Source organism: Archocentrus centrarchus, chromosome 13 (assembly GCF_007364275.1).
Source record: "Archocentrus centrarchus isolate MPI-CPG fArcCen1 chromosome 13, fArcCen1, whole genome shotgun sequence".
Classification (NCBI taxonomy): domain Eukaryota; kingdom Metazoa; phylum Chordata; class Actinopteri; order Cichliformes; family Cichlidae; genus Archocentrus; species Archocentrus centrarchus.
In genome coordinates, this window is record NC_044358.1 from 24,938,610 (window position 1) to 24,959,331 (window position 20,722).

Genomic DNA, 20,722 nt, shown 5'->3' on the forward strand with positions numbered 1-20,722 from the left:
TTATGTTTTTTAATCAAGTTTTCAAGGAAATACATCACTTCTTCTTGTATTTTGTTGAGAGTGAAGATAAGATAAGATAAGATAAGATAAGATAAGATAAGATAAGAGTATTTATTCGTCACATGCACAGTTATACACAGTACAATGCACAGTGAAATGTATTTTGTACCTGCAACCATATATACACACACATATAAATAAGAAGAATAAAAATAAAAAAGTAATTCACACTATACACTATACTCTATATACTATACAGTATACACACTTTTACGTGGAATTATAGATTATAGATTATAATATTTACATTGTGCAATAATGGTCCAGTTAGGGCTCAGAGTTGAGCAGACGGATGGCTTGTGGGTAAAAACTCTTCTTCAACCTTTCAGTCTTAGCCCTCAGGCAGCGGTAACGCCGGCCTGATGGGAGCAGGGAGAAGAGAGAGTGTCCGGGGTGGCTGGGCTGTTTTAGGATCTTCATGGCCCTCAGCCTGCACTGCTTGGTGTAAATGTCCTGCAGGTTGGGGAGGGTGCACTGCAAAAACTGACAGTCTATCTAAGTCTAATAATCTTACATTGAGCCAAAAAGTATTTTTGATCTTGTTTTGAGAGTGATATACTAAGCAGGAGCTGAATGTGTAAGATTATAAAACTTGTTTTTAGAATATATTACTTTTATTTCTTACTTAGTTACTAAATCCTTAAACTAGTTACTTTACATGCATTTTAGGCTAAATTATATCACTGAGACACTGTTTGAGGTCACATTGTATATTTCACAACCATTTTTAGATGCGAAAGCTTATTTTAAGGCCTCTCAGTAATAAGTCGCTTAGGCTTTTGTTGGCCCATCATTAACACATTTATTTACAATATTTACAAAGCTGCAGTGTAACATTTTATGTAGTACGAATCCACAGCCACAACATAGGCAATAAATCACAGCACATCTTCCCCTGTTTCATTTCAACTTTTAAGTGCAATGACATCATCAAGGTTATATTTTGTCAGAACATACATACTGCATTTGAAACTGACTGGATAATATGATGTAGGATCAACTAGCTTTTCAGCATCTATAAACTCTGTTGCTTGGGCGACATTAGGAACTACAATTTTATATGCTAAAAAATCTGTATTAAAGCCCACAGTCTCATAAAGCTGGTATTCAAAACAGTATAATGAGCTGTCTACCACAAAAATGTTTTTAATAAGTCCAAAAACAGGAACTGTGTCACTCACACTGGTGATTATTAGAGACTTTTCACTTATGTACTTGTTCCCATTGAGAATAAGCCATTTTACTTTGACTCCATGTTGTATGCCACCTATCCCCAAAAAATCTCTTATCTTTGCTGCAATATACTCAGGATTTTTCACTTCAGAGACAGGACCCAATTCCTTCTCATGTACAAATATTGGATGCTCAGTGCCCAATTCATTTTGACAGCATTCAGAAAGCTGATTATGGTTCACAAGTGACTTACAGACATTTCTGAAGTTCAATTTAGATGCCCATTGTTTAAAAAAACAGTGCTTTGATTCGAATCTCATACACATGTGCCTTATCACAGGCCCCAGATGAAGAATCTGAGCAGGGAGATGCAACAGGTAATGTTGCTTAGGTATTATATTATTCTCAGGAAAAAGTTTCTTAAACTGTTTCAAATGCTGTTCAATCATATTCTTCAGTCTGAACACACTTTGTACAGATAAAATAGGGGCAAAGAGTATCTGAACAATCTTAATTAAGTCCAAAACAAACTGAACATATTCATTTTTCTCTATACTGTTGAGCAGAAAAGGCATGATCTTCAACAGTATCAGCATTTGCCCCGAGGACTGTTTCAGTTTATTGTCATTAGATGCCAAGGTAGTGACACTGATAGGGCAGGGTTTGTCACGTATGTCTACTGGTGACAAAGGAAAACTCTGCATGGCAGAATTGAACACATCCAACTCCATCTGTCCAGAGAGAACAAGGTGTTTTAGCACACACTTAATTTCCATGGGTGCAACACCCTCAAGAATGATGTGCATTATATCCTGTGGTGTTTGTTGAATGAGGTCAAAGGCTGGGAAATCAATCAGCTTGCTTCTTCTGTTTATACCATAGGTGGTTTTGAGAGATGATTTCAAGAAGTCTGTGCAAGCCTTTTCTATTTCACAGCACTGCTTAATATGTTTTTTCATTGTCCTTTTAGTAAAACTTAGTTCATTAAAATTAATTTGCATTTCATCAAAGGTACATTCACAATGCCTACACTTACTATATGCAAAACCAACTCCTTCCTTGAAACCAGCAAGCTCATGTTGGGCAAGTGTGTCACCACAGACCGAAACTACAGCACCAAATAAATCCATGCTACCACGCTGTGTTTGGATTTTGACACCATTATAGAGCAACTTTAAGTCTTCATTAATCCTTTGTAATACAAAATCAACACCACATTTGTCAATATCATCAGCTTTTGCTATAGCAAGGAGTCTGATTGCAGCAAGCTTTGACCTAAACTTGGGGTCTATGTTTCCTAAAGTATAATAAAACATGAATAATTTATTTACTGAAGCATGTGACCCAAGAGGATTGCATATCTCTATTTCATCAGCATACAAAATTATCTGTAAAGCAGAAGGTTCTTTTGAAAACAGTGGATGGGATTTATAAATGCTCCCATCAATAATGTCATACAAAAACCCATCTTTGTGGCAACTCTGAGGTGCGGTGTTGATCATGGCAAAAATCCTGGAATTGGACAACAACTGTTCAAGGCTCCTAATAAGGGGTATATAGTAAAAACTTCTGTTTTTGATGGCAATTACTCTTGACTGTCCTTTGTTAACTCTGCAAACCTTTTGAGACATAACTACCTCCTCTGGTATGACTGGGTTAAAAAGCCTCTGGATTGTGCTGTCCTGAATGTATGTGGAAGCCATCATGGAGAAAGGATCTTGAAAATTTTCCAGTTCTGCCAATACTGCCTCTTGTAGCTGCTCCATATTGTCTGAATGTCTTTGAAAGAGCGACTTCATGGTGTCCTTCATGGTACTGAGAAGAGCAGTTTGATACTGCTGGACTCCAGAGACAATACTGTTGACACCCCTCTGAAACAAAAACAACAAAGAAATATGAGCTATATACAGTTTGTTCAATATGAGACTAGCATTACACTTCTTAAGAACATTCTGAATAGGATTTCATACCAAAATGATCTCTGTCCAGTTCTTGCTCAGAATTCAAAAGTCAGAATTACACTTCTCTGGTGTGCAGACTTTCTTTTTGCTCTTGTTCCTGCACCCTTTTGACCTCTTTTCACACGTGCGTGTTCTCATTACTTAAAAACAACACTGTTCCCACTAAATGCAAATCTAAGTATTAACACTGTAATGCTTTTTTATATGTTTATGTTAAATATGTATCCATCTGGTGCTGGCCCGGCCCGTCTGTCAAATTTCAAAAAGTCAATGTGGCCCCAGAGCCAAAAAGTTTGTGTGTATCCTTGTCACAAAATATGACACTGTTGTAGCTCTGACAGTGGAATTATAAAATGGTCCATAGAATTAGAATTGTAAGTTTACATGCTTTCAAGACCTTTTCCCAGTCTTATTCAAGCACTTTTCAAACTCTATCAAGGACCAATTTTCAAGTCTTTATAAGCAAATTATGACTGTGGTAAAACGTATACTTAAATGCAGACACACATACATATATTCAATATATATTTTATTTCCCTAACACTTAGGTTTGTGCAATACCTGGGATAGGTGACATCTTTCCCGGACACTGATGGTAAATGCAGCTGCACATCTGACGAGATTTTCACTTGCTGTAGCAGCTCCTTCCTGTAGATATGTTGTGTTAATATACATTAAAAAAATAATATAAACACCTGAATGTTAACTGTTAAACATTTTCATTAGCAAACATTGCATCTTACCTGATTATCAGTATTTGGAGTCTGGAAATCCTCAAGCTCCGGACTTGACATTTCATTTGGAATGACAGGTATGTTGACCTCACTGTCGGTCCTTTGCATTCCTTGTGTTTTAGTGGCACAGTCAGAAAAAACTGGTATGTCAAAATGTTCACCTGCAGCATGTGATAAGTCAGATGATGCTGCTGTCATCCACTGGGTAGGAGGGTTCCCAGTCGCAAGATACAGAGCATGAGTGCGTCTGATATGGTAGTAAAAAGAGTTAAAGACTCTGTATTCCTCTGTACAACCATCTATTCCGCATATGACTCGGAAGTTTGGACTGCGGCTATGTGTTTTGTTAATATGGCTCAAGAGAGACTTCAATGTTAAGGCAACAAAAACAAAGCAAATCATACACCTCCAACAGGCCATGTTAAACCGCCAAAAAGAAAAAACAGGGCAGCTAGCTGAATGCAGACAGTCTATTCTTAGCCTAATGAAAATCTTCACTCACGGCAAAATCAAGTCATGCTAGCACTACAGCACACGTTCGTAAACCTCTATTAGAAATTTAAATGTAGCAGAAGAAAGTAGACAAAACGTTCAGTCTAAGAAGCAAGAGCAGAAACAAATACCTTACTGCTTCACATCACTTTTGAGCTGTTGTTGGCGGGCTCATACAGGCGCTGCAGGTCATTACCAAATATGGAGGGGGGTCGGTTACATCAAAACTCTCATTAAATCTAGTTTAAACTCTAGTTATTGTGATTCAGTAAGGGACCACAACAGGAGTAATAATTAAAATGTAATTTATAGTTATAATATCCCCCTATTATGACTGTTATTACTTTACAAGTTTTAGAAACATTATTATGGTCTGCACCTACTCCCCCCTGACTGCCCTCATGTGGTCACGTCTGTCCTGTAACCGTTTGAAGGGGAGCGAAGAAGCAGGCTTGGACTGGATTCTGCTGAGGTAAGGAGAACTTTTACAGCATTTGATTTAAAAATTTTGTACTACTGGGAAAACAGCAGCCTGGTCCAGCAATCAGTTTACCCATGGATGGACTATCAGTTCTCATAATACGTCCACAAGTTTTTTGCCACTGTAGCCTAAAAGCCAGCTAGCTAAGCTTGCTTAGCTAATATTAGCTAACAGGTTTGGTCCTGCAATTTACGTTACAATGCGATTTTTTTTTTTGTTTACCATGACTAACCAATGGTGTTAAAAGTTTGAATATAATTTTCCACATAAAATATGTACATGTTTGATGTAATTAGCAGGACATGCAGACAGACTTGGTACTAATGAACGTAGGAACATCAGAGGCAGGTGTGCATGTCTTAGCTGAGGGACCTATGCAGGCTGTGGAGGAAAATGCTGAGAGTTTAGTTTCTGCACTAGTTGAGGCTCCTGTCAATCACTCTGGGTCCACTGTATACAGAAGGAAAATACATGTGTTGTATTTGAAAAGTCCATAAGGTGTTGTACTGTTTGAATGGTCTGACATACTTCTGAGCATGATTTTTTGAGCCTTGGCTTAATGTCGTGTTTTTTTTCATGCCCTCAGATAAAGGCGCAATTAAAAGGAAGACACACGGAAATCATGGATGGACTAGATGATGTTACAGTATCAGTTCTAAATGGTATGTCAAGTTTAAGTGTCTTTAATAAAATAAAGTTGTCCATGCTGACATTGGTTTCAAATTTGAATTTTAACTATTTATGTAATCTCAAAACACCCAAATGTCAAAATTTTATTCTATTTATATTTATTTGTAGCTGGGAGATAAAACAGTAAGAGGACAATTTGGATTTTATTTGCCCTGTCAAGTTGAATACCATTAAATTTATAAGGTCCAAGTTTTTCAACTCTAAAAGGTTTATTACTATTTGACCTCTCTTTACAGCTGCCAACATAGATGAGGTTTTAATCCACACCCTCAGTCGTGATGATTTAAGAGATCTTTTTCCTGGTCCAGAAAACTTTCTCAGGAGGAAACAGTTGTGGGCTCATCTTCACAAAGAGGCAAGTTTTTGCTGCCTTTGATCTAAAAACGTGTAGTGCAGTTTTGTTTGTAACACCTACAACATTTATGTTTTGAATTATTTTCTTAGGAGGACTATTCCACCTTACCAGACAAAGCTGGCCCTGGTGAAGCAGGAACTAGGTCTTCACCTAAAGGAACACCTCCATCTCCCCAGACATCCACTCCTTTGGTAAAGAAAACCCCAGAGAAGACTCTACAGCTTCCCAGTCCTCCTGAATATGTGATCTATACAGATGGTGAGCTGGAACTAGCTCGGAAACACTATTTTGAGATGGCCTGCACTGGTAGAGAGGGAGAAGCTGCCATGTCCAAAGAGCTGAGATGCAGGCTGGTGAGAAACACTGTCACCAGCATGATTTCAATCTTGAGAGCAAGTCGACAAGGAGAGGAGTTACGATACCCGTCCAAGTACGATGTTACTGCCATGGCTAAGAAACTAGTGGAGTATTATCCCATGCTACAGGATAACGACTTACCTGCCAAATATGTATGTGATTAAATTTTTTTCACATTTATTTCAGACTTCTGAAATTATATACGTGATATTACGTTTCTTTTTTTCTTTCAACATCTTATTCACCATAGACGAGCATGTACAGTTATCTTCAGAAGAGGATCCTGAATATTAAGTCCCCTCGAAAGAGGCAGGGTCCCACACCAGAGAGGGGCCGTTCAAAAAAAAGGCGCCACATTGAGTTCTCACCAAGTGACCAGGGAGAAGATGATGATGCAGATTCAAGTGGCGGATCAACGATTCTTTTGCCACCAGTGAGCAGTTCTGATGGCGACAGTTCAGGTAATTGACAAATTCTAATTATGGCAATAATGATGGACGTGAAGGCTGGATGACTTTGATAGATTGGGATGTCTTGATATATTACACTTTAAATTTAAACTTGATTAGGTTTTGATCTGTTGTGACAGGATGTGATTTTTCAATATTCATGTATTTGACTTTCTGTAGAATAACCATCATAAATATATAACACACAATGTTAGGCTTGCTGGCTAAAACACATAGTATCATTTAGATTGATATGTTGGATCCAGTTACTGATTCTGTATTTTCCCCTTTAGTCAACATGGATAGTCTAGCAACACAGGCCAGGCATTACAAGACTCTGCAGGACCTGTATAAGAAGCCAAAACACAACCGAGATGCTGTTTGCCAAATTCTTGACCTTGAGTTTCAATCAAGAAGAGCCTTCATTGACAGCGATGTTCTGAAAGAAGAAGATAGGCCAACAAAGATTCTAGAGGCATATCCATGTTTCAAGGAGCTTCACAATGTAAGTGACTTACTTTTCATCGTGGCTTTCTTATAAAGCAAGCACTGGTGCAGGTTTTAACATTTACTTGCACTATAGGTGATGGATGAGCTACGGCGGATCCTGGATAAGAACAACAACAAATTCATAACTGAAGTAAAGGCAAGATGGGAGGACTTCTGCTCCATGGTTCAGTTTTATGGTCTTTGGAAGAAGGTGTTAAAGCCACCGATGAACCAAAATAGAGGTTAGTCATTGTGCTATCTTTAATACATCATGTAGCTGTTTTCAGAGACATAAATATGTATAGGATTGTGTATGATAGTGCTGATTAAATAAAACTGGAACAACAGTACTGTTCATGGTGACACCTAATTTTCTGTGGTATCAAGATTAAGTTGCCAATCAAATTTAGATCATTTAGGATTGAACTAAACATTGATTTATTTTGTTCCAGTGGAATGCAACATCGCCCTGTTTAGGGCACTCCCCACACTCTTCCCCTCACCAACTGCGCCACCCAAGAAGCTGGGACATGCCAGTGAGGCATTGCTTCATGTCCTTCAGGTCAGAGTTTGTTCATATTGTTATCAGTTAATATATAGATACTTTATTGATCCCGAAGGAAAGTAGGCAATGTATGTCTGCAAGGGCTTTCACTGTACATTTTGGCAATTTATTTGGTCCTTTTTAAGCATCTCTGCTCCTAAAAATAATAGAATTTACATTTGAAAATTGATACTGAAATTTCTGCAGCACTATGTTGGTCAGAGGACAGCATGGCCTGCCAAAATACAAATACAGACCAATGTCTACAGGAAACACTAATAAATTGATTAAAAATAACTAATTAAACTAAAATTCATTAAAATCATAAAAATTCACAAAACAAACTGGAAGTAATAACAGATTTAAAACATTACAGGTGCAGTATCTCTGTCATTTCCCAAAGTATGTGGAGAATGACTACTAACAGTGACTAAGACACAAGTTAATCTTGTCATAATTATTTCATTGGCAGGCATATTTGACATTTTCTGTGGGGCATTTTTCAAACTAAAGAAACAAAATGATATGAAGATGAGCTGTACCACCTGTATTCTATGATTGTGATCATTCATATATATATATACATATATACATAATAGTGTCTCAGTAGTTTGACTGCTCAGCTAGTTTTTTAATGTCTCTCTTCTCTGTTTTGTCCTTTTTTCTTTAGCCAACAGAAGATCCAGCCATCTACCTTCAGAGGAGATCTCTCTTCAGCCCTGTTTTGCTCTTTGATGGGTCCCACTGTATTATGGCAATTGGAACCACACCCATCACCACATTTGCTGAAGAAGACCTCCGTCAAGGTTTGCTGTATCTGATGGCATACTACTACACCTTGCATCTCACATATCCAAAGTGTGTGGCAACCCTTCTGTCTGTCATTCAGACTGAAGTGTTAAAGGACAGTATCCATGAGCGAGACACCACAGGCTCATACAAAAAAGCCATGGCAGAGTGGAAGGCTTTTATTCAGGAGTAGAGTTGTACAGGTACACGACTTTCATGTCTGTGTTGGAAAGTTTTAACCTAACATAAGAGCTGTAAAAAGACATTTAAATTCTTCATTTTTGTTTATCTAATACAAACACATCTTCTGTTCTTCAAATGTTCTGCTTTATAATGTGAGTTTCAGTAGCTTTAAATGTTGATTAGAGTTAATTAACTTTACCAGTTTTTAGTTGTAATTGAAAGTTACTATTAGTTCAATGACACCATGTATAATGTATAGCATTACTTGCATTACAACCTCAACATTACCATTTCTGTGTGGGTTTGTTTTGCACATTCATGTGTGCAATGCTGTATACTATTGTTGCTATTTGGAGAAGCAATTTAAATAAAGGCTGTTGTATATTGTACTGTGTTTTTGGATTCATTTAGTGTAAATGCTTTCTTATTTTAAGACAGAATATGTAGAATTAGCAATTCTTGAATTCAGAAGAACAGCTGTTAGTTCCTCTTGTTTTAAGAGTTTTTCTCTCAAAGTGAGAAAGAAAAAAACACTGAAAGAAGCATTGGCAGGCTAGTTTTGAGTTTATTTGACTTGATAAAGCACTTGAAATGAGTGTTAAACAACTTGTTTTAAGTTATTTCTCACTTGTCTAAAGACTAGATATTTTGTCTTATTTCAAGAAATCTTATCAAGTGTAATTATCTCAATCCACTGGCAGAATATTTCACTTGATTATAGTCTGAATCTTTCCAAATTAAGTAGTTTTTTCCTTATATTTAGACAGGTAGTTTTTGCAGTGTGGTTCTGATGGTCCGTTCAGCTGAACGAACCACCCTTTTTAGGGCCATGAAGTCCTGCTTGGTGCAGTTTCCCATCCAGGTGGTGATGCTCCCACGCATGATGCTCTCGATGGTGCAGGTGTAAAAGTTCCTGAGCACCTTGAGTGGGAGCTTGAAGTCTCTCAGCCGCCTGAGGAGGTAGAGACGCTGTCTGGCACCAGCCTGTGAAATTGTACTGTCTATCAGACAATTGGGGGGGCACTGTGTGGGATTTTCTGGTTTTTAAGTGGGCTGCAGAACTCTTGACCTTGGGAGCCATTGCTCTAAATAAATGTCCTCAGCTATTCCAGGTCTTTCTTTTAACCCCATTTAAATATGTTAAACTTTAGTGGCTTAAGAAATGTGTTCTTTGATTTAGTTTTTTTCTTTTTTTTAAATTTATGTCCTCAAAAAGGTATTGAGCTATACCTTTCAAAATGTTCTGACTCTTCAAAAAAAAGTATTTTTAAATTTGTGTTTTATACATAAAAATCTTGTATTTTTTTATGCTAATGCATTTTTCTTATGTTCTGTTTTTCACTGTAAATTTGTCCAGGTTATTTTGCTAACAATTTTAGTAACAATTACTTAAAATGTAATGGCGTGTCCAGTTTATATTGGCCCCTGTTAATTTGTTGAGAAGTAGTGGGAAAATAGTTGGTTTTGATGTTGGCAAAGATAAAGCAAAAAAACCAAAAAAAAATGCCAATAGATTGACATTAGTATTTTAACATTAAGAATTAACATTTTTAATTTTAAACTTTCAATTTCTGTTTTTTAATGTTTCTGCTTGAATCTTAAGTTATTGTAGCTTTTGAAGTTTTGGTGCTTTGTTAAAAATGTTTCTGGGCTGGTCTTATTATATTTACATTCTCAGGTTTTTTTTTGTATCCAGGGTCTGTCCTTGTCTACAGATTGTATCAGTTATCATGCTTCCTCTGCTGTCCCTGTGCCATCTGTGAAGTTATAGTTTACTTCATGCTTTATTTTGCCAGTATTTTGTCAGTTTCTTATTCATTCAATTCACCCTTCGAGTCTGCATGTAGGTCTATGTTCCATAACACTATGGAAGCAAACCCCTCCCCCACCTTGGCCAGTCCGACCATCTTTCCCTGCTGCCCACACCAGCATACACTCCCCTCAGACGGAGAGCTAGGCCTACTGAAAAACCATTACAACCTGGCCTGAAAACGCACTCTCTGACCTACAGGACTGCTTCACACACACAGACTGGGACTTATTTGAACACGAGGACCTGGAAACATTCACATGGACGGTACTGGGCTACATTAAGTTCTCTATCGGAAATGTGACCCTTAGCAAAAACATCCGGGTCTTCCCTAACCAAAAACCCTGGATGAACAGCCAGGTCTGTTCACTCCTCAAAACCCGCGATGGTGCCTTCAGGTCAGGCGACAGAGCTCTGTACAGTGCTGCTCCAGCTGACCTGAAAAGACGAATTAAAATAGTCAAGGCGGACTACAGGATGAGAACAGAGTCCCATCTCTCCAGCAATAACACACGGGAGGTGTGGCAGGGCATTCAGAACATCACAAACTACAGAGGCTGTGATGTGACTGCAGGAGACCTGAGTTTGTCACTAGCGGAGGAACTTAACTGTTTCTTTGCTCGCTTTGAGACACCTCAGGACCACCCATCTGCTCCGGCCCTTTTCGCAGACCACAAACACCCTTGTCCAGTTATGTAGGTATTGCCTGGTGCTCTATTTCTATTAGGAAATAAACAATTTAAAGGCAGAACCAGGCTCAGGGAGGGGCAGTCATCTGCCGCGACCAATCGGGGCTGAGGAGTGAGACAGGACAAAAGACATGCTGTGGAAGAGAGCCAGGTATTAATATAATATAATATAATAACTGATGAGTAAATGGAGAGTGGGGTATAAACAGAGTAAAAGAAGTGAATGAAAAGAAACAGTGCACCACAGGCATAGGAACCCCCCCAGCAGCCTAGGCTTATTGCAGCATAACTAAGGGATGGTTCAGGGTCACCTGATCCAGCCCTAACTATAAGTTTTATCAAAAAGTTAAGTTTTAAGCCTAATCTTAATAAAAGAGAGGGTGTCTGTCTCCCAAATCCAAGCTGGGAGCTGGTTCCACAGAAGAGGGGCCTGAAAGCTGAAGGCTCTGCCTCCCATTCTACTCTTAAGTATCCGAGGAACCACAAGTAAGCCAGCAGTCTGAGAGCAAAGTGCTCTATTATGGTAATATGGTACTATGAGGTCTTTAAGACAAGATGGGGCCTGATTATTCAAGACCTTGTATGTGAGGAGAAGAATTTTAAATTCTATTCTAGATTTAACAGGGAGCCAATGAAGAGAAGCCAATATGGGAGAAATATGCTCTCTCTTTCTAGTCGCTGTCAGTACTCTAGCTGCAGCATTTTGGATCAGCTGAAGGCTTTTCAGGGAGCTTTTAGGACAGCCTGATAATAATGAATTACAATAATCCACCCTAGAAGTAATAAATTCATGAATTAGCTTTTCAGCATCACTATGTAGGATGTTTCTAATTTTAGAAATATTGTGCAAATGCAAAAAAGCAGTTCTACATATTTGTTTAATATGAAGGACAAAATGACTCCAAGATTTCTCACAGTGTTATTGGAGGCCAAGGTAATGCCATCCAGACTAAGTATCTGGTTTAATACCATGTTCTAGGATTTGTTGGGCCGAGCACAAGAACTCCATAATTAACCTTAGTGTGTGAAGGAGACGCCCCATTTACATGAACAAATCAGAGTCTATTAGATAAATATGATTTGAACCACTGCAGTGCAGTGCCTTTAATACCTATGGCATGCTCTAATCTCTGTAATAAAATGTTATGGTCAACAGTATCAAAAGCTGCACTGAGGTCCAACAGGACAAGAACAGGGATGAGTCCACTGTCAGAGGCTCTAAGAAGATCATTTGTAACCTTCACTAATGCTGTTTCTGTACTGTGATGATTTCTGAAACCTGACTGAAACTCTTCAAATAAAGTGTTCCTCTGCAGATGATCAGTTAGCTGTTTTACAGCTATTTTTTCAAGAATCTTTGAGAGAAAAAGAAGGTAATTAGCTAATACAGGTGATAGGTTGGTAGTGAGGGGAAAGAGAAAATAGTAGCGAGAGACTGGACAAAAGACACACTACAATAGAGAGTCTCCTAACATACAAAATCTTTAGTCATCAGACACACTACAGTAGTGTGTCTGATGACTAAAGATTTTGTATGTTAGGAGAAGGGTTAGAAATTAAATTCTGGATTTGACAGGGAGCCGATGAGGAAAGGCTAATTTGGGAGAAATATACTCTCTCTTTCTAGTCCCAGTTAGTACTCTCATTGCAGCATTATGCATGAGCTGTAGGCTTTTCAAGGAGCTTTTAGAGTGACCTGATAATAATGAAATGCAGTGATTCAGCCTAGAAGTATTTAATGCATGAACTAGCTTTTCAATATTATTCAAGATAGGATGTTTTTAAAGTAAGAGTTATTAAGTGGTGTTTTTTTTTTTAAAAATATGTTGGGACATTCCAACATCAAATGTCCACGTGCATTTTCTATTTTTGGGAGGAATGCAGACATAGCTCTTGTTAAAAGGATCCCAGATTGTTTATCACAAAAAAATTGTGTTCTACAAACTTCTGACTTGTTTAGTCTACAGTGATAAGCAAAAAACAACAAAAAATCTGTCTTCTGACCAATGTGTGGGAGGATCATATGCTGACCTGCAGCAGGAAACAATTTAAACGGCTGTAAAAAATACATGCGTCCCTGTAATCCTCATGAGAAATTCATTATTCAACTGAAGGATTCCTGTAAGGAAATACACCTCACTAATTATAGCAACCCCACTGAAAGTCTGTGAAATGATGATCATTTCTGCTACTCTGCATTCGTCCTTTGCCAACACTTTCCAGTAATAGTTTGAAAGAGGGTAATTATCATCATCCTGGGCCTTTTGCCCAGCGTTTTGAGTTTATGGTAGGTTTCACAGTTTTGTATTGTTCCTTTTGTATTTCAGTTTTTGTATTTAGTTTCTGCTAGTGTTTTGTGGGTTTTCCTGAGTGTGCTTGTGTTACAGACCTCTGATGGGGTCTGTTTCACACAGAAAGAAATAGAGACGGGAGACATCAGTAGCGTTCGGTCTGCAGGCTCTTCCTCGTCTCTTTATTTACAAAACGTTAAATCATCCTTCTCATCCTTCTCATATCCGTTAAATCATCCTTCTCTGAATATCATCTAACATATCTCTAAACACAAACTACAATATTGAAACAAACTCACATCTTTTGCTCCACTGTATATAATATACAAAATAACTGCCCCATAATTCAGGGTCTCTTTTGTGCGCTGCTACTACAGCGAAATGCTACAGCTATCCTGCTGCAAAAAATTATCATGTAATAATATCATCACTATTTACCTGCTTATTATTACCTTTTTTTTTGCTGACACTTCTTTCTAACTAAACATATGAAAACCCATATTTTCCAACTAAAACACATCTATATCAAAATCTCAAAAGAAACAGAATACATCATCATATAAAAACACAGTCAACAACAATCCTTTGCATTTAAGAGGTATATCTCGGAGCAACATCCATAACAAAATGAAACACACATTGTAAAGCCTCACCATTTCGTACCATTACCCACCGATAAGATGGCTGCTCTCCCGTTGGTCGACGGAAAACAGTTTATATTTCTTTTCTATGTTCGAACACACAACTTACAACATTACACAACATCACGAGCATCTAAACACAATCGCCTCTCTGTAAACATGTACTGAGGTGAAATAACTCAGATTACTAACCTGTTTCACACAGAAAGAAATAGAGACGGGAGACATCAGTTGCGTTCGGTCTGCAGGCTCTTCCTCGTCTGAAGCCCGGAAGCCCCACAGCACCGAATACCACCCGCGCTATTTCCCCCTAGTGGCGAAACTACACAATTACATCTCCTCAAATTCAACATAATACTACCATTACCATTGGCCTTTCCACAAATAACTTCTAAGCAAATTACAATTGTGACGCTTACACTTGTAGGTGTCACACACTCCCCAACAAAATGAAAATGGCTTATAACATTTACTCAAAATATTCAGATCACTTTGTACCTCCCCTCTTGCTAACATCAGTAAATGAACTCTTTATAGTATACTGGGAGGATATATCTCTGTATACCATGAGATGATGGAATGGACTGTGGTGTCCAAAGGAAATAAGGTACTGAGTGATACAGTGGCATACTAGAAGCTGATGTGTTTGGCGATTCATGTACATCTGCGAAACTAACTGACGAATGCAACTGGAGAGAAGGCTGGCCAAGTGTTTCATAGGTGAACCGTGCAGCTGGTCGCCTTTCTCTCGTTGACCTTCTCAACCCTGGTACCTCAGCTGGAGGGGTCAGGTTATATGCAGACTGCATTTGCTTTTCAGGCAACAGTTCAACCCCCCCCTCTGTCTTCTGTGAGGGCCGCTTCCGTGTCGATTGATCCCCCCTGTTCTTCTATTACCATGCGTTCCTCCAGTGGCGTCCCCTCTGCCTCCAGCGGCATCCCTTCGCTGACATCTGGATCCGACTCAGCCGGGACTACACATCTTGAGGGTACATTAGTAGAGTCAAAGGTATCCACAGCACTGTCTCCATGTCCACCTCTCAGATCGTATCCTAGTCCATAATAAATGGAACCCCCATCCTCATCCGAACTTGACTCGTCGTCTCGTTGCGCCTTTGTCTCTTGTCGAGTTGGTTTAGATTCTTTTCTTTTGACCCCTGGGGGCTTACTTCCTTGGTTTGTGGCTGGCAAGTCCCTGGAGAGCTCATTGACAAGATGTAATACGTTGCGATGCAACACACGCTCCTTCTTTCCATCCATCTCTGAAGCCACCCTATAGACTGGGCTTTCTCCAATCTGCTGCTTCACCACATAGATGGTGTTTTCCCAATAGGACCGCAACTTCCCCGGACCATCTCGTTCAGTCAAGTTCCGTACCAGTACCCGATCTCCGGGTTGTAGCACAATTCCCCTCACATGTCGGTCATAGTACTTCTTCCCACGAGCACTTGACTTTTGACTGTTTCCAGATGCGATCCGGTAAGCTTCAGTCATCCTTTCCTTCCATTGTTTCACGTAGTTCCTTGCTGTCTGTGGCTCTTCTCCAGTCTCCAGTTGGAATAGGAGGTCTACTGGCAGCCGCGGATGCCGACCAAACAGCAGGAAGAAAGGTGAGTAGCCAGTTGCCTCATGGCGTGTGCAATTATATGCATGTACCATCTGTGGAAGGTAATCCTTCCACCTTTCCTTCTGTTCGTCCCCCAGGGTCCGCAGCATCTGCAAGATGGTGCGATTGAAACGTTCAGCTGGGTTGCCCTGGGGGTGGTACGGGGTCGTGCGGGAGTGTCCTACCTTGCCCAGCTGCTGCAGAGCTCGGAACAGTTCATTTTCAAACTCCCGCCCTTGGTCATGATGTAGCTTCAACGGATAGCCAAACCTCAAAATATAGTCATTAAAGATCCTTTCAGCAGCAGTTTTGCCACTCTTGTTGCGGGTCGGATAAGCCTGAGCATACCTAGTGAAGTGGTCTACCACAACTAAGATGTACTGGTATCCACCCCTACTCGGTTCTAAATGCAGGTAGTCAATCGAGACCAATTCCATGGGTGAGCTTGTGACGATGCTGGCCATGGGAGCTCGGATGCGTGCCACCGGCTTCTTTTGCTTGATGCATGGGCACTGCCGGGTGACATAAGCTTCGATGTCTCGCTTCATATATGGCCAATAGAACCGAGGTCTCACCAAACTGAGAACTCTCTCAACTCCGACATGCCCCACATCATCATGTAGATGTTTGAGGACAACCTATCTGAAACTTGTTGGCAAGACTAGCTGATGCTTCTCTTTCGCTCTGCGGTACAGGATGCCATTCTCTATACTCAGTCTTGTCCACTCATGCATCATTTTTCTAACGGGACCTCTCACCTTCTCCTTCATTTCAGGGGTGAGTACTTGACTTGACTCTTTCATTCCCAAAATGACACCGATTATGGGATCTGATCTTTGAGCTTGGATTAGTTCAGCTAACTCGATGGGCGGACCCACCTCTTGGATGCCTGGTTCGCCCTGGCTGTGCTGTGCTAGAGTCAGAGCAGCGATCCAGGCTACATCCCCCCGCTCGCCTGCTCCACAGCCTTCCCAGGTAGCAGCAACCGCTTCCCTCGGGAGCCCGTTTGTACACTCCCCAATATATCTTTCGATATCAAGAGGGTTTCTCTACAGTGTATCTGCATCGACATTGACTCTTCCAGGTCGATATTTGATGTCAAATCTAAAGTCAGACAGTTCCCCCACCCACCGGAAACCAACCGCGTTCAATTTGGCAGTGCTCATGACATATGTTAAGGGATTATTGTCTGTGTGGATGGTGAAGTGCGGGGCGTAATAGAGATAATCCCTGAATTTCTCGCAAACGGCCCACTTGAGAGCGAGAAACTCGAGTTTGCCTGAGTGGAGTCGATAGTTTCTTTCCGCGGGTGTTAGCGTTCTTGAACCATACCCTATCACTCTGAGCTTCCCACCCTGTCTCTGATAAAGGACGGCTCCAAGTCCGTCATTGGAGGCATCCGTGTGAAGCACAAAAGGGAGCTCAAAATCCGGATAAGCGAGGACAGGAGGAGCTGTCAACCTGTCAATCAGCTTACACAGAGCCTCCTGATGTTTCACGGTCCACTCAACTGGAGTCTTTGAGGGTAATTGTGCACCCTTTCCCTTTTGTCCCTCTGTTCTTTTCTGGGCTTGCAAGAGCTCATAGAGAGGTTTCGCTATCCTTGAAAAATCTTGGATGTAAGAACGATAATAGCTCAAGAAGCCAGTAACCCTTCTTACATCCCCAACTGTCGCTGGTGTCCTATCTTTCAAGGCATACACGGCCTCGAGGTCTTTTGGATCAATTCGCACCCCCTCAGCTGAGACCAAACGTCCCACATACCTTACTTCTCTCTTGAACAGGTCGCATTTTGCAGGTCGGAGTTTAACTCCATGTGCCTGCAAGGCTCTTAGGACTTTTCTCAGTCCTTCCACGTGGTCCTCAAAAGTCTTCGCATAACACAGGATGTCATCCAGATATGGAATACAGCACTCATCCCGTAAGGAAGCCAGCATTTCTTCCATACTCCGCTGAAATGCCGCGGGTGCGTTGGTCAGCCCAAAGGGGATCCGCACCCACTCATAGAGACCCCAGGGGGTGATGAAGGCAGTCAGGTGGCGTGATCCCTCGGCTATGAAGCCCTGGTGGTACGCCTTCCCCTGATCTAGCACAGAGAACCAACTATAACCCCCCAAAGTGTCAATGAGATCCTGAATTCGCGGTAAGGGGTGCCGGTCGGGCACCGTGTGCTGGTTCAAGAGGCGGTAATCTATACAAAGTCGAAGGGATCCATCCTTTTTCCGCACACACACGATGGGTGCAGAATAAGGAGATCTGGACTTAACGATCCATCCCTTTGCCAGGAGGTCCTCAATATACTCCTTAACCTCCTTGTAAAGGGGTTTCGGGATGGACGTATACGATTTCTGAATTGGGGTTGTTTCCCTCAGGGTTATTGTCATTTCCAAGCTAGGAATGCACCCCATGTCATTCTCATCCCGTGCAAATGCCCCGGACTCCTCCCTCAGCATTTGCTTCACTACTCTCTGTTCATCCCCTGTTAGATGGCTAATGTCAACAGGCGGATCCCATTCCTCTGCAACTTTACTCCCATTGCCCTTCGGAACGCTTGTGGATTCACGGCGACCAACTCCCAAGGGTGCCTTTGGCAAACTGGTGGTTGGTAAGTCGGTTTGTACAATCCCGGCAATCGATTCAACAGTCCCAAGAGCGACCCGACTGGTGAGCGTCACATCATGCTTGGTGTGATTCCCAATGGGGACCCTAATATACGGGACTTTTGCTTCATAAACTGTTAGGAGACTGTTGCCTACATCCAGCTGTTGCAACTGTGGGTTGCTCTCAGTTGGTTCAAAGAGCAGGAGGGGATTGGAAATGTCAAGTGCAGAAGGGACCTTACATTTAACATATGTGACCTGGCCAGCTGGGATAACTACATCATGCAGTCCTACTGTGAGTACACTTTGACTGCTTCTACTATCTCTGGTAAGCTTGGTCTGGATGAAATTGACCAGTGCTGTGGCTTTGTCATTCTGGAGGTTCATTGCGCTCCGCAGGAGGCTCACTAAGGTCGGCATGAGGTTCGCACTCACGTCCGGCCCCAGGACCAGCTGCTCAATCACATTGAACCCAATCAGGGGACAATCCAATGGCACGCTGCTCACCAAGAAGGGCACTTGAATAGTCAGGTCCGGGTTGCTATTCTCTGGTAGACTCACCATCACACCCAGCCATCCATCATAGGGCAATGGCTGGCCATTAACACCCAACACACTGAAGGCCTTGTCACCGATGAGCTCAGTCAGTGGTCGTAGCTTGTGGTCAGGGAGGTAAGTCTTCACCCACTGGCTATCTAGAAGACTCACTTGTGCACCAGTGTCTAGCACACAGTCCACTGCGTAGCTGTGGATGTAGCACTTAATTTTACACTTCTTGCCCACCAACTGTGCCACTCTCTCACTCCCCTCAGTCTCTTTAGTTTTGAGTTGGGGGGTTGCTTGACTGCTTCTCACATGAGCAAACTCCTTCGGGCTCTGGTGGGGTGATTCGGGGTTGGGCTGCCCACGGCTGCTGGAGGACGGTGCACCAGCAGGGGACAAACCAGAGTGTTTTGGCTGGCCTCGCTGGAGACAACCAATTGCTCTGTGACCTGCCTCCCCACAGACAAAACAATGATTACATGTGCTTGCCCCCTTTTGAATACAATTGGGACAGCCATACTGCTTTGTGCTTTGCCTGGGTTTTGGTTTTGAGTGCGCACACTGACACGTTGGTTCACAAGTCTGCCTCGACGTGAGAGACTCCACCACTTTAGTCAGCGCGTCTATCTTTGCACTCAATTCATCAACTACTTTATTCCTACTCTTCATTTTACCTGCATCATCAGCCGGTTCCAGCTGAGCAGTGTGGGCATGTGTTACCTTTTGCCGAGCAACATGCCCCAGTCTCCGCTGCCTCTCACTCTCCTCACTCGACACCTTATTTACCTGTCTTATCAGTGTCTCATCTGACACACTATAATCTGAGAGCAGCGGCTTAAGTTCGTTGCGCAGGTCACCATATTTCGGAAGGAGACCTTGATGAATGGTGCGTAGGAACACGTTTTGAATTGTCCGTGTCTCATACACAACATCCATGTTATCCTGTTTGGAAGCAAACATGACTTTCTGCTTCAACCCAATCATCCTATAAAGGAACTGCTGGGGAGTCTCGTGGTCATGTTGTTTGGTACTCAGTAGTTCCTGAAATAACTCACTCCCACTTTTCTCACTGAGGTGTGAACATAATAAACTTTTAAGTTCCCCAAGGCTCAAGTCATCTTTACTGACTAACATATCCTTAAACTGTCCAGGTTTAATGATACGAAGCACGCCCTGGATGATCTCACCCTCTGTATGGTTCGCTTTCAATCCCTCTTCCATTTGTTTACATAGTCCGTGGTAGGTGATGTCAGATGTAGTGTCTCCCACCTGGCCCCCATGCACCTTAAACTCTCTGCGTTGCAGAAATGGCAGATCCCTCAAAGAAACCACCTGCTCAGGTCTCTGGTGTCTAACATCTCTCACTGCATGGCTGCTAGCTGCATTTGCACTTCTAAGTGGCGGTATCTGTGGAGCAGGCAGAACAGGTGTGTACTGTACTGCTGGTGTTGGGTTTAACTCTGCTAGTTTTTTACCAAGTGCTTCATAGCTAGCTTTCAACTCATCATATTCATTTATTTGTGGGTCAACAGACTCATGGAACATTGTAGCTTGAGGATGCACGAGTGTCGGGCTAAAGACAACACCCTCTTCCTCTGACACCACAGGGGCACCTCCTTCACAAGTACGATTCGCTATAAGCTGAACAATAGCATCACTTAAAGACAGTAGGTGTGAAACTCCTGCATCTTCTAAACCCAAGAGTGTTTTACAATGAAGGTATGCACAAATATAATCAAAACAACTTTCCTCATCACCAAGTCTGTAGCTCACAGGGTCCAAGTC

General features: G+C 41.4%; 2 protein-coding genes across 6 annotated transcripts; one reads left to right on the forward strand and one right to left on the reverse strand.

Annotated features, from left to right (window-relative positions):
* Positions 1–610: 610 nt before the first annotated feature.
* LOC115791201 (uncharacterized) lies at positions 611–6,040 on the reverse strand. 4 transcript variants are annotated; one of them, XM_030745348.1, is made up of 4 exons: positions 4,800–6,040; positions 4,552–4,602; positions 3,756–3,842; positions 611–3,104 (listed from the first exon to the last, which is right to left on the reverse strand). In XM_030745348.1, the coding sequence occupies exon 4, from the start codon at positions 3,042–3,044 to the stop codon at positions 966–968; it is 2,079 nt and encodes a 692-aa protein (XP_030601208.1). In that variant the 5' UTR covers positions 3,045–3,104; positions 3,756–3,842; positions 4,552–4,602; positions 4,800–6,040; the 3' UTR covers positions 611–965. The 4 variants fall into 4 exon arrangements, with proteins under 4 accessions (XP_030601208.1, XP_030601206.1, XP_030601207.1 ...); XM_030745346.1 differs by lacking the exon at positions 4,800–6,040 and adding an exon at positions 3,938–4,038 and having other exon boundaries at positions 4,552–4,690; XM_030745347.1 differs by lacking the exon at positions 4,800–6,040 and having other exon boundaries at positions 4,552–4,690.
* On the forward strand, positions 4,747–9,147 carry LOC115791202 (uncharacterized). 2 transcript variants are annotated; one of them, XM_030745349.1, is made up of 9 exons: positions 4,747–4,892; positions 5,488–5,563; positions 5,828–5,946; positions 6,036–6,455; positions 6,554–6,764; positions 7,046–7,257; positions 7,336–7,483; positions 7,694–7,803; positions 8,456–9,146. In XM_030745349.1, exons 2-9 carry the CDS (start codon positions 5,524–5,526, stop codon positions 8,765–8,767), a joined length of 1,572 nt encoding a protein of 523 aa, XP_030601209.1. In that variant the 5' UTR covers positions 4,747–4,892; positions 5,488–5,523; the 3' UTR covers positions 8,768–9,146. The 2 variants fall into 2 exon arrangements, with proteins under 2 accessions (XP_030601209.1, XP_030601210.1); XM_030745350.1 differs by lacking the exon at positions 4,747–4,892 and adding an exon at positions 5,308–5,399 and having other exon boundaries at positions 8,456–9,147.
* Positions 9,148–20,722: the final 11,575 nt, after the last annotated feature.

Bases quoted from the DNA above. Each gene is read 5' to 3' on its own strand.
- LOC115791201 (XM_030745344.1), bottom strand. From the start codon at position 4,348: ATGGCCTGTTGGAGGTGTATGATTTGCTTTGTTTTTGTTGCCTTAACA. The intron at 3,843-3,937 runs GTAAGATGCAAT...ACATATCTACAG, and splicing joins CTCCAAATACTGATAATCAG to GAAGGAGCTGCTACAGCAAG. The intron at 3,105-3,755 runs GTATTGCACAAA...TTTTTGTTTCAG, and splicing joins AAAGATGTCACCTATCCCAG to AGGGGTGTCAACAGTATTGT.
- LOC115791202 (XM_030745349.1), top strand. From the start codon at position 5,524: ATGGATGGACTAGATGATGTTACAGTATCAGTTCTAAATG. The intron at 5,564-5,827 runs GTATGTCAAGTT...CTCTCTTTACAG, and splicing joins TACAGTATCAGTTCTAAATG to CTGCCAACATAGATGAGGTT. The intron at 6,456-6,553 runs GTATGTGATTAA...TATTCACCATAG, and splicing joins ACGACTTACCTGCCAAATAT to ACGAGCATGTACAGTTATCT.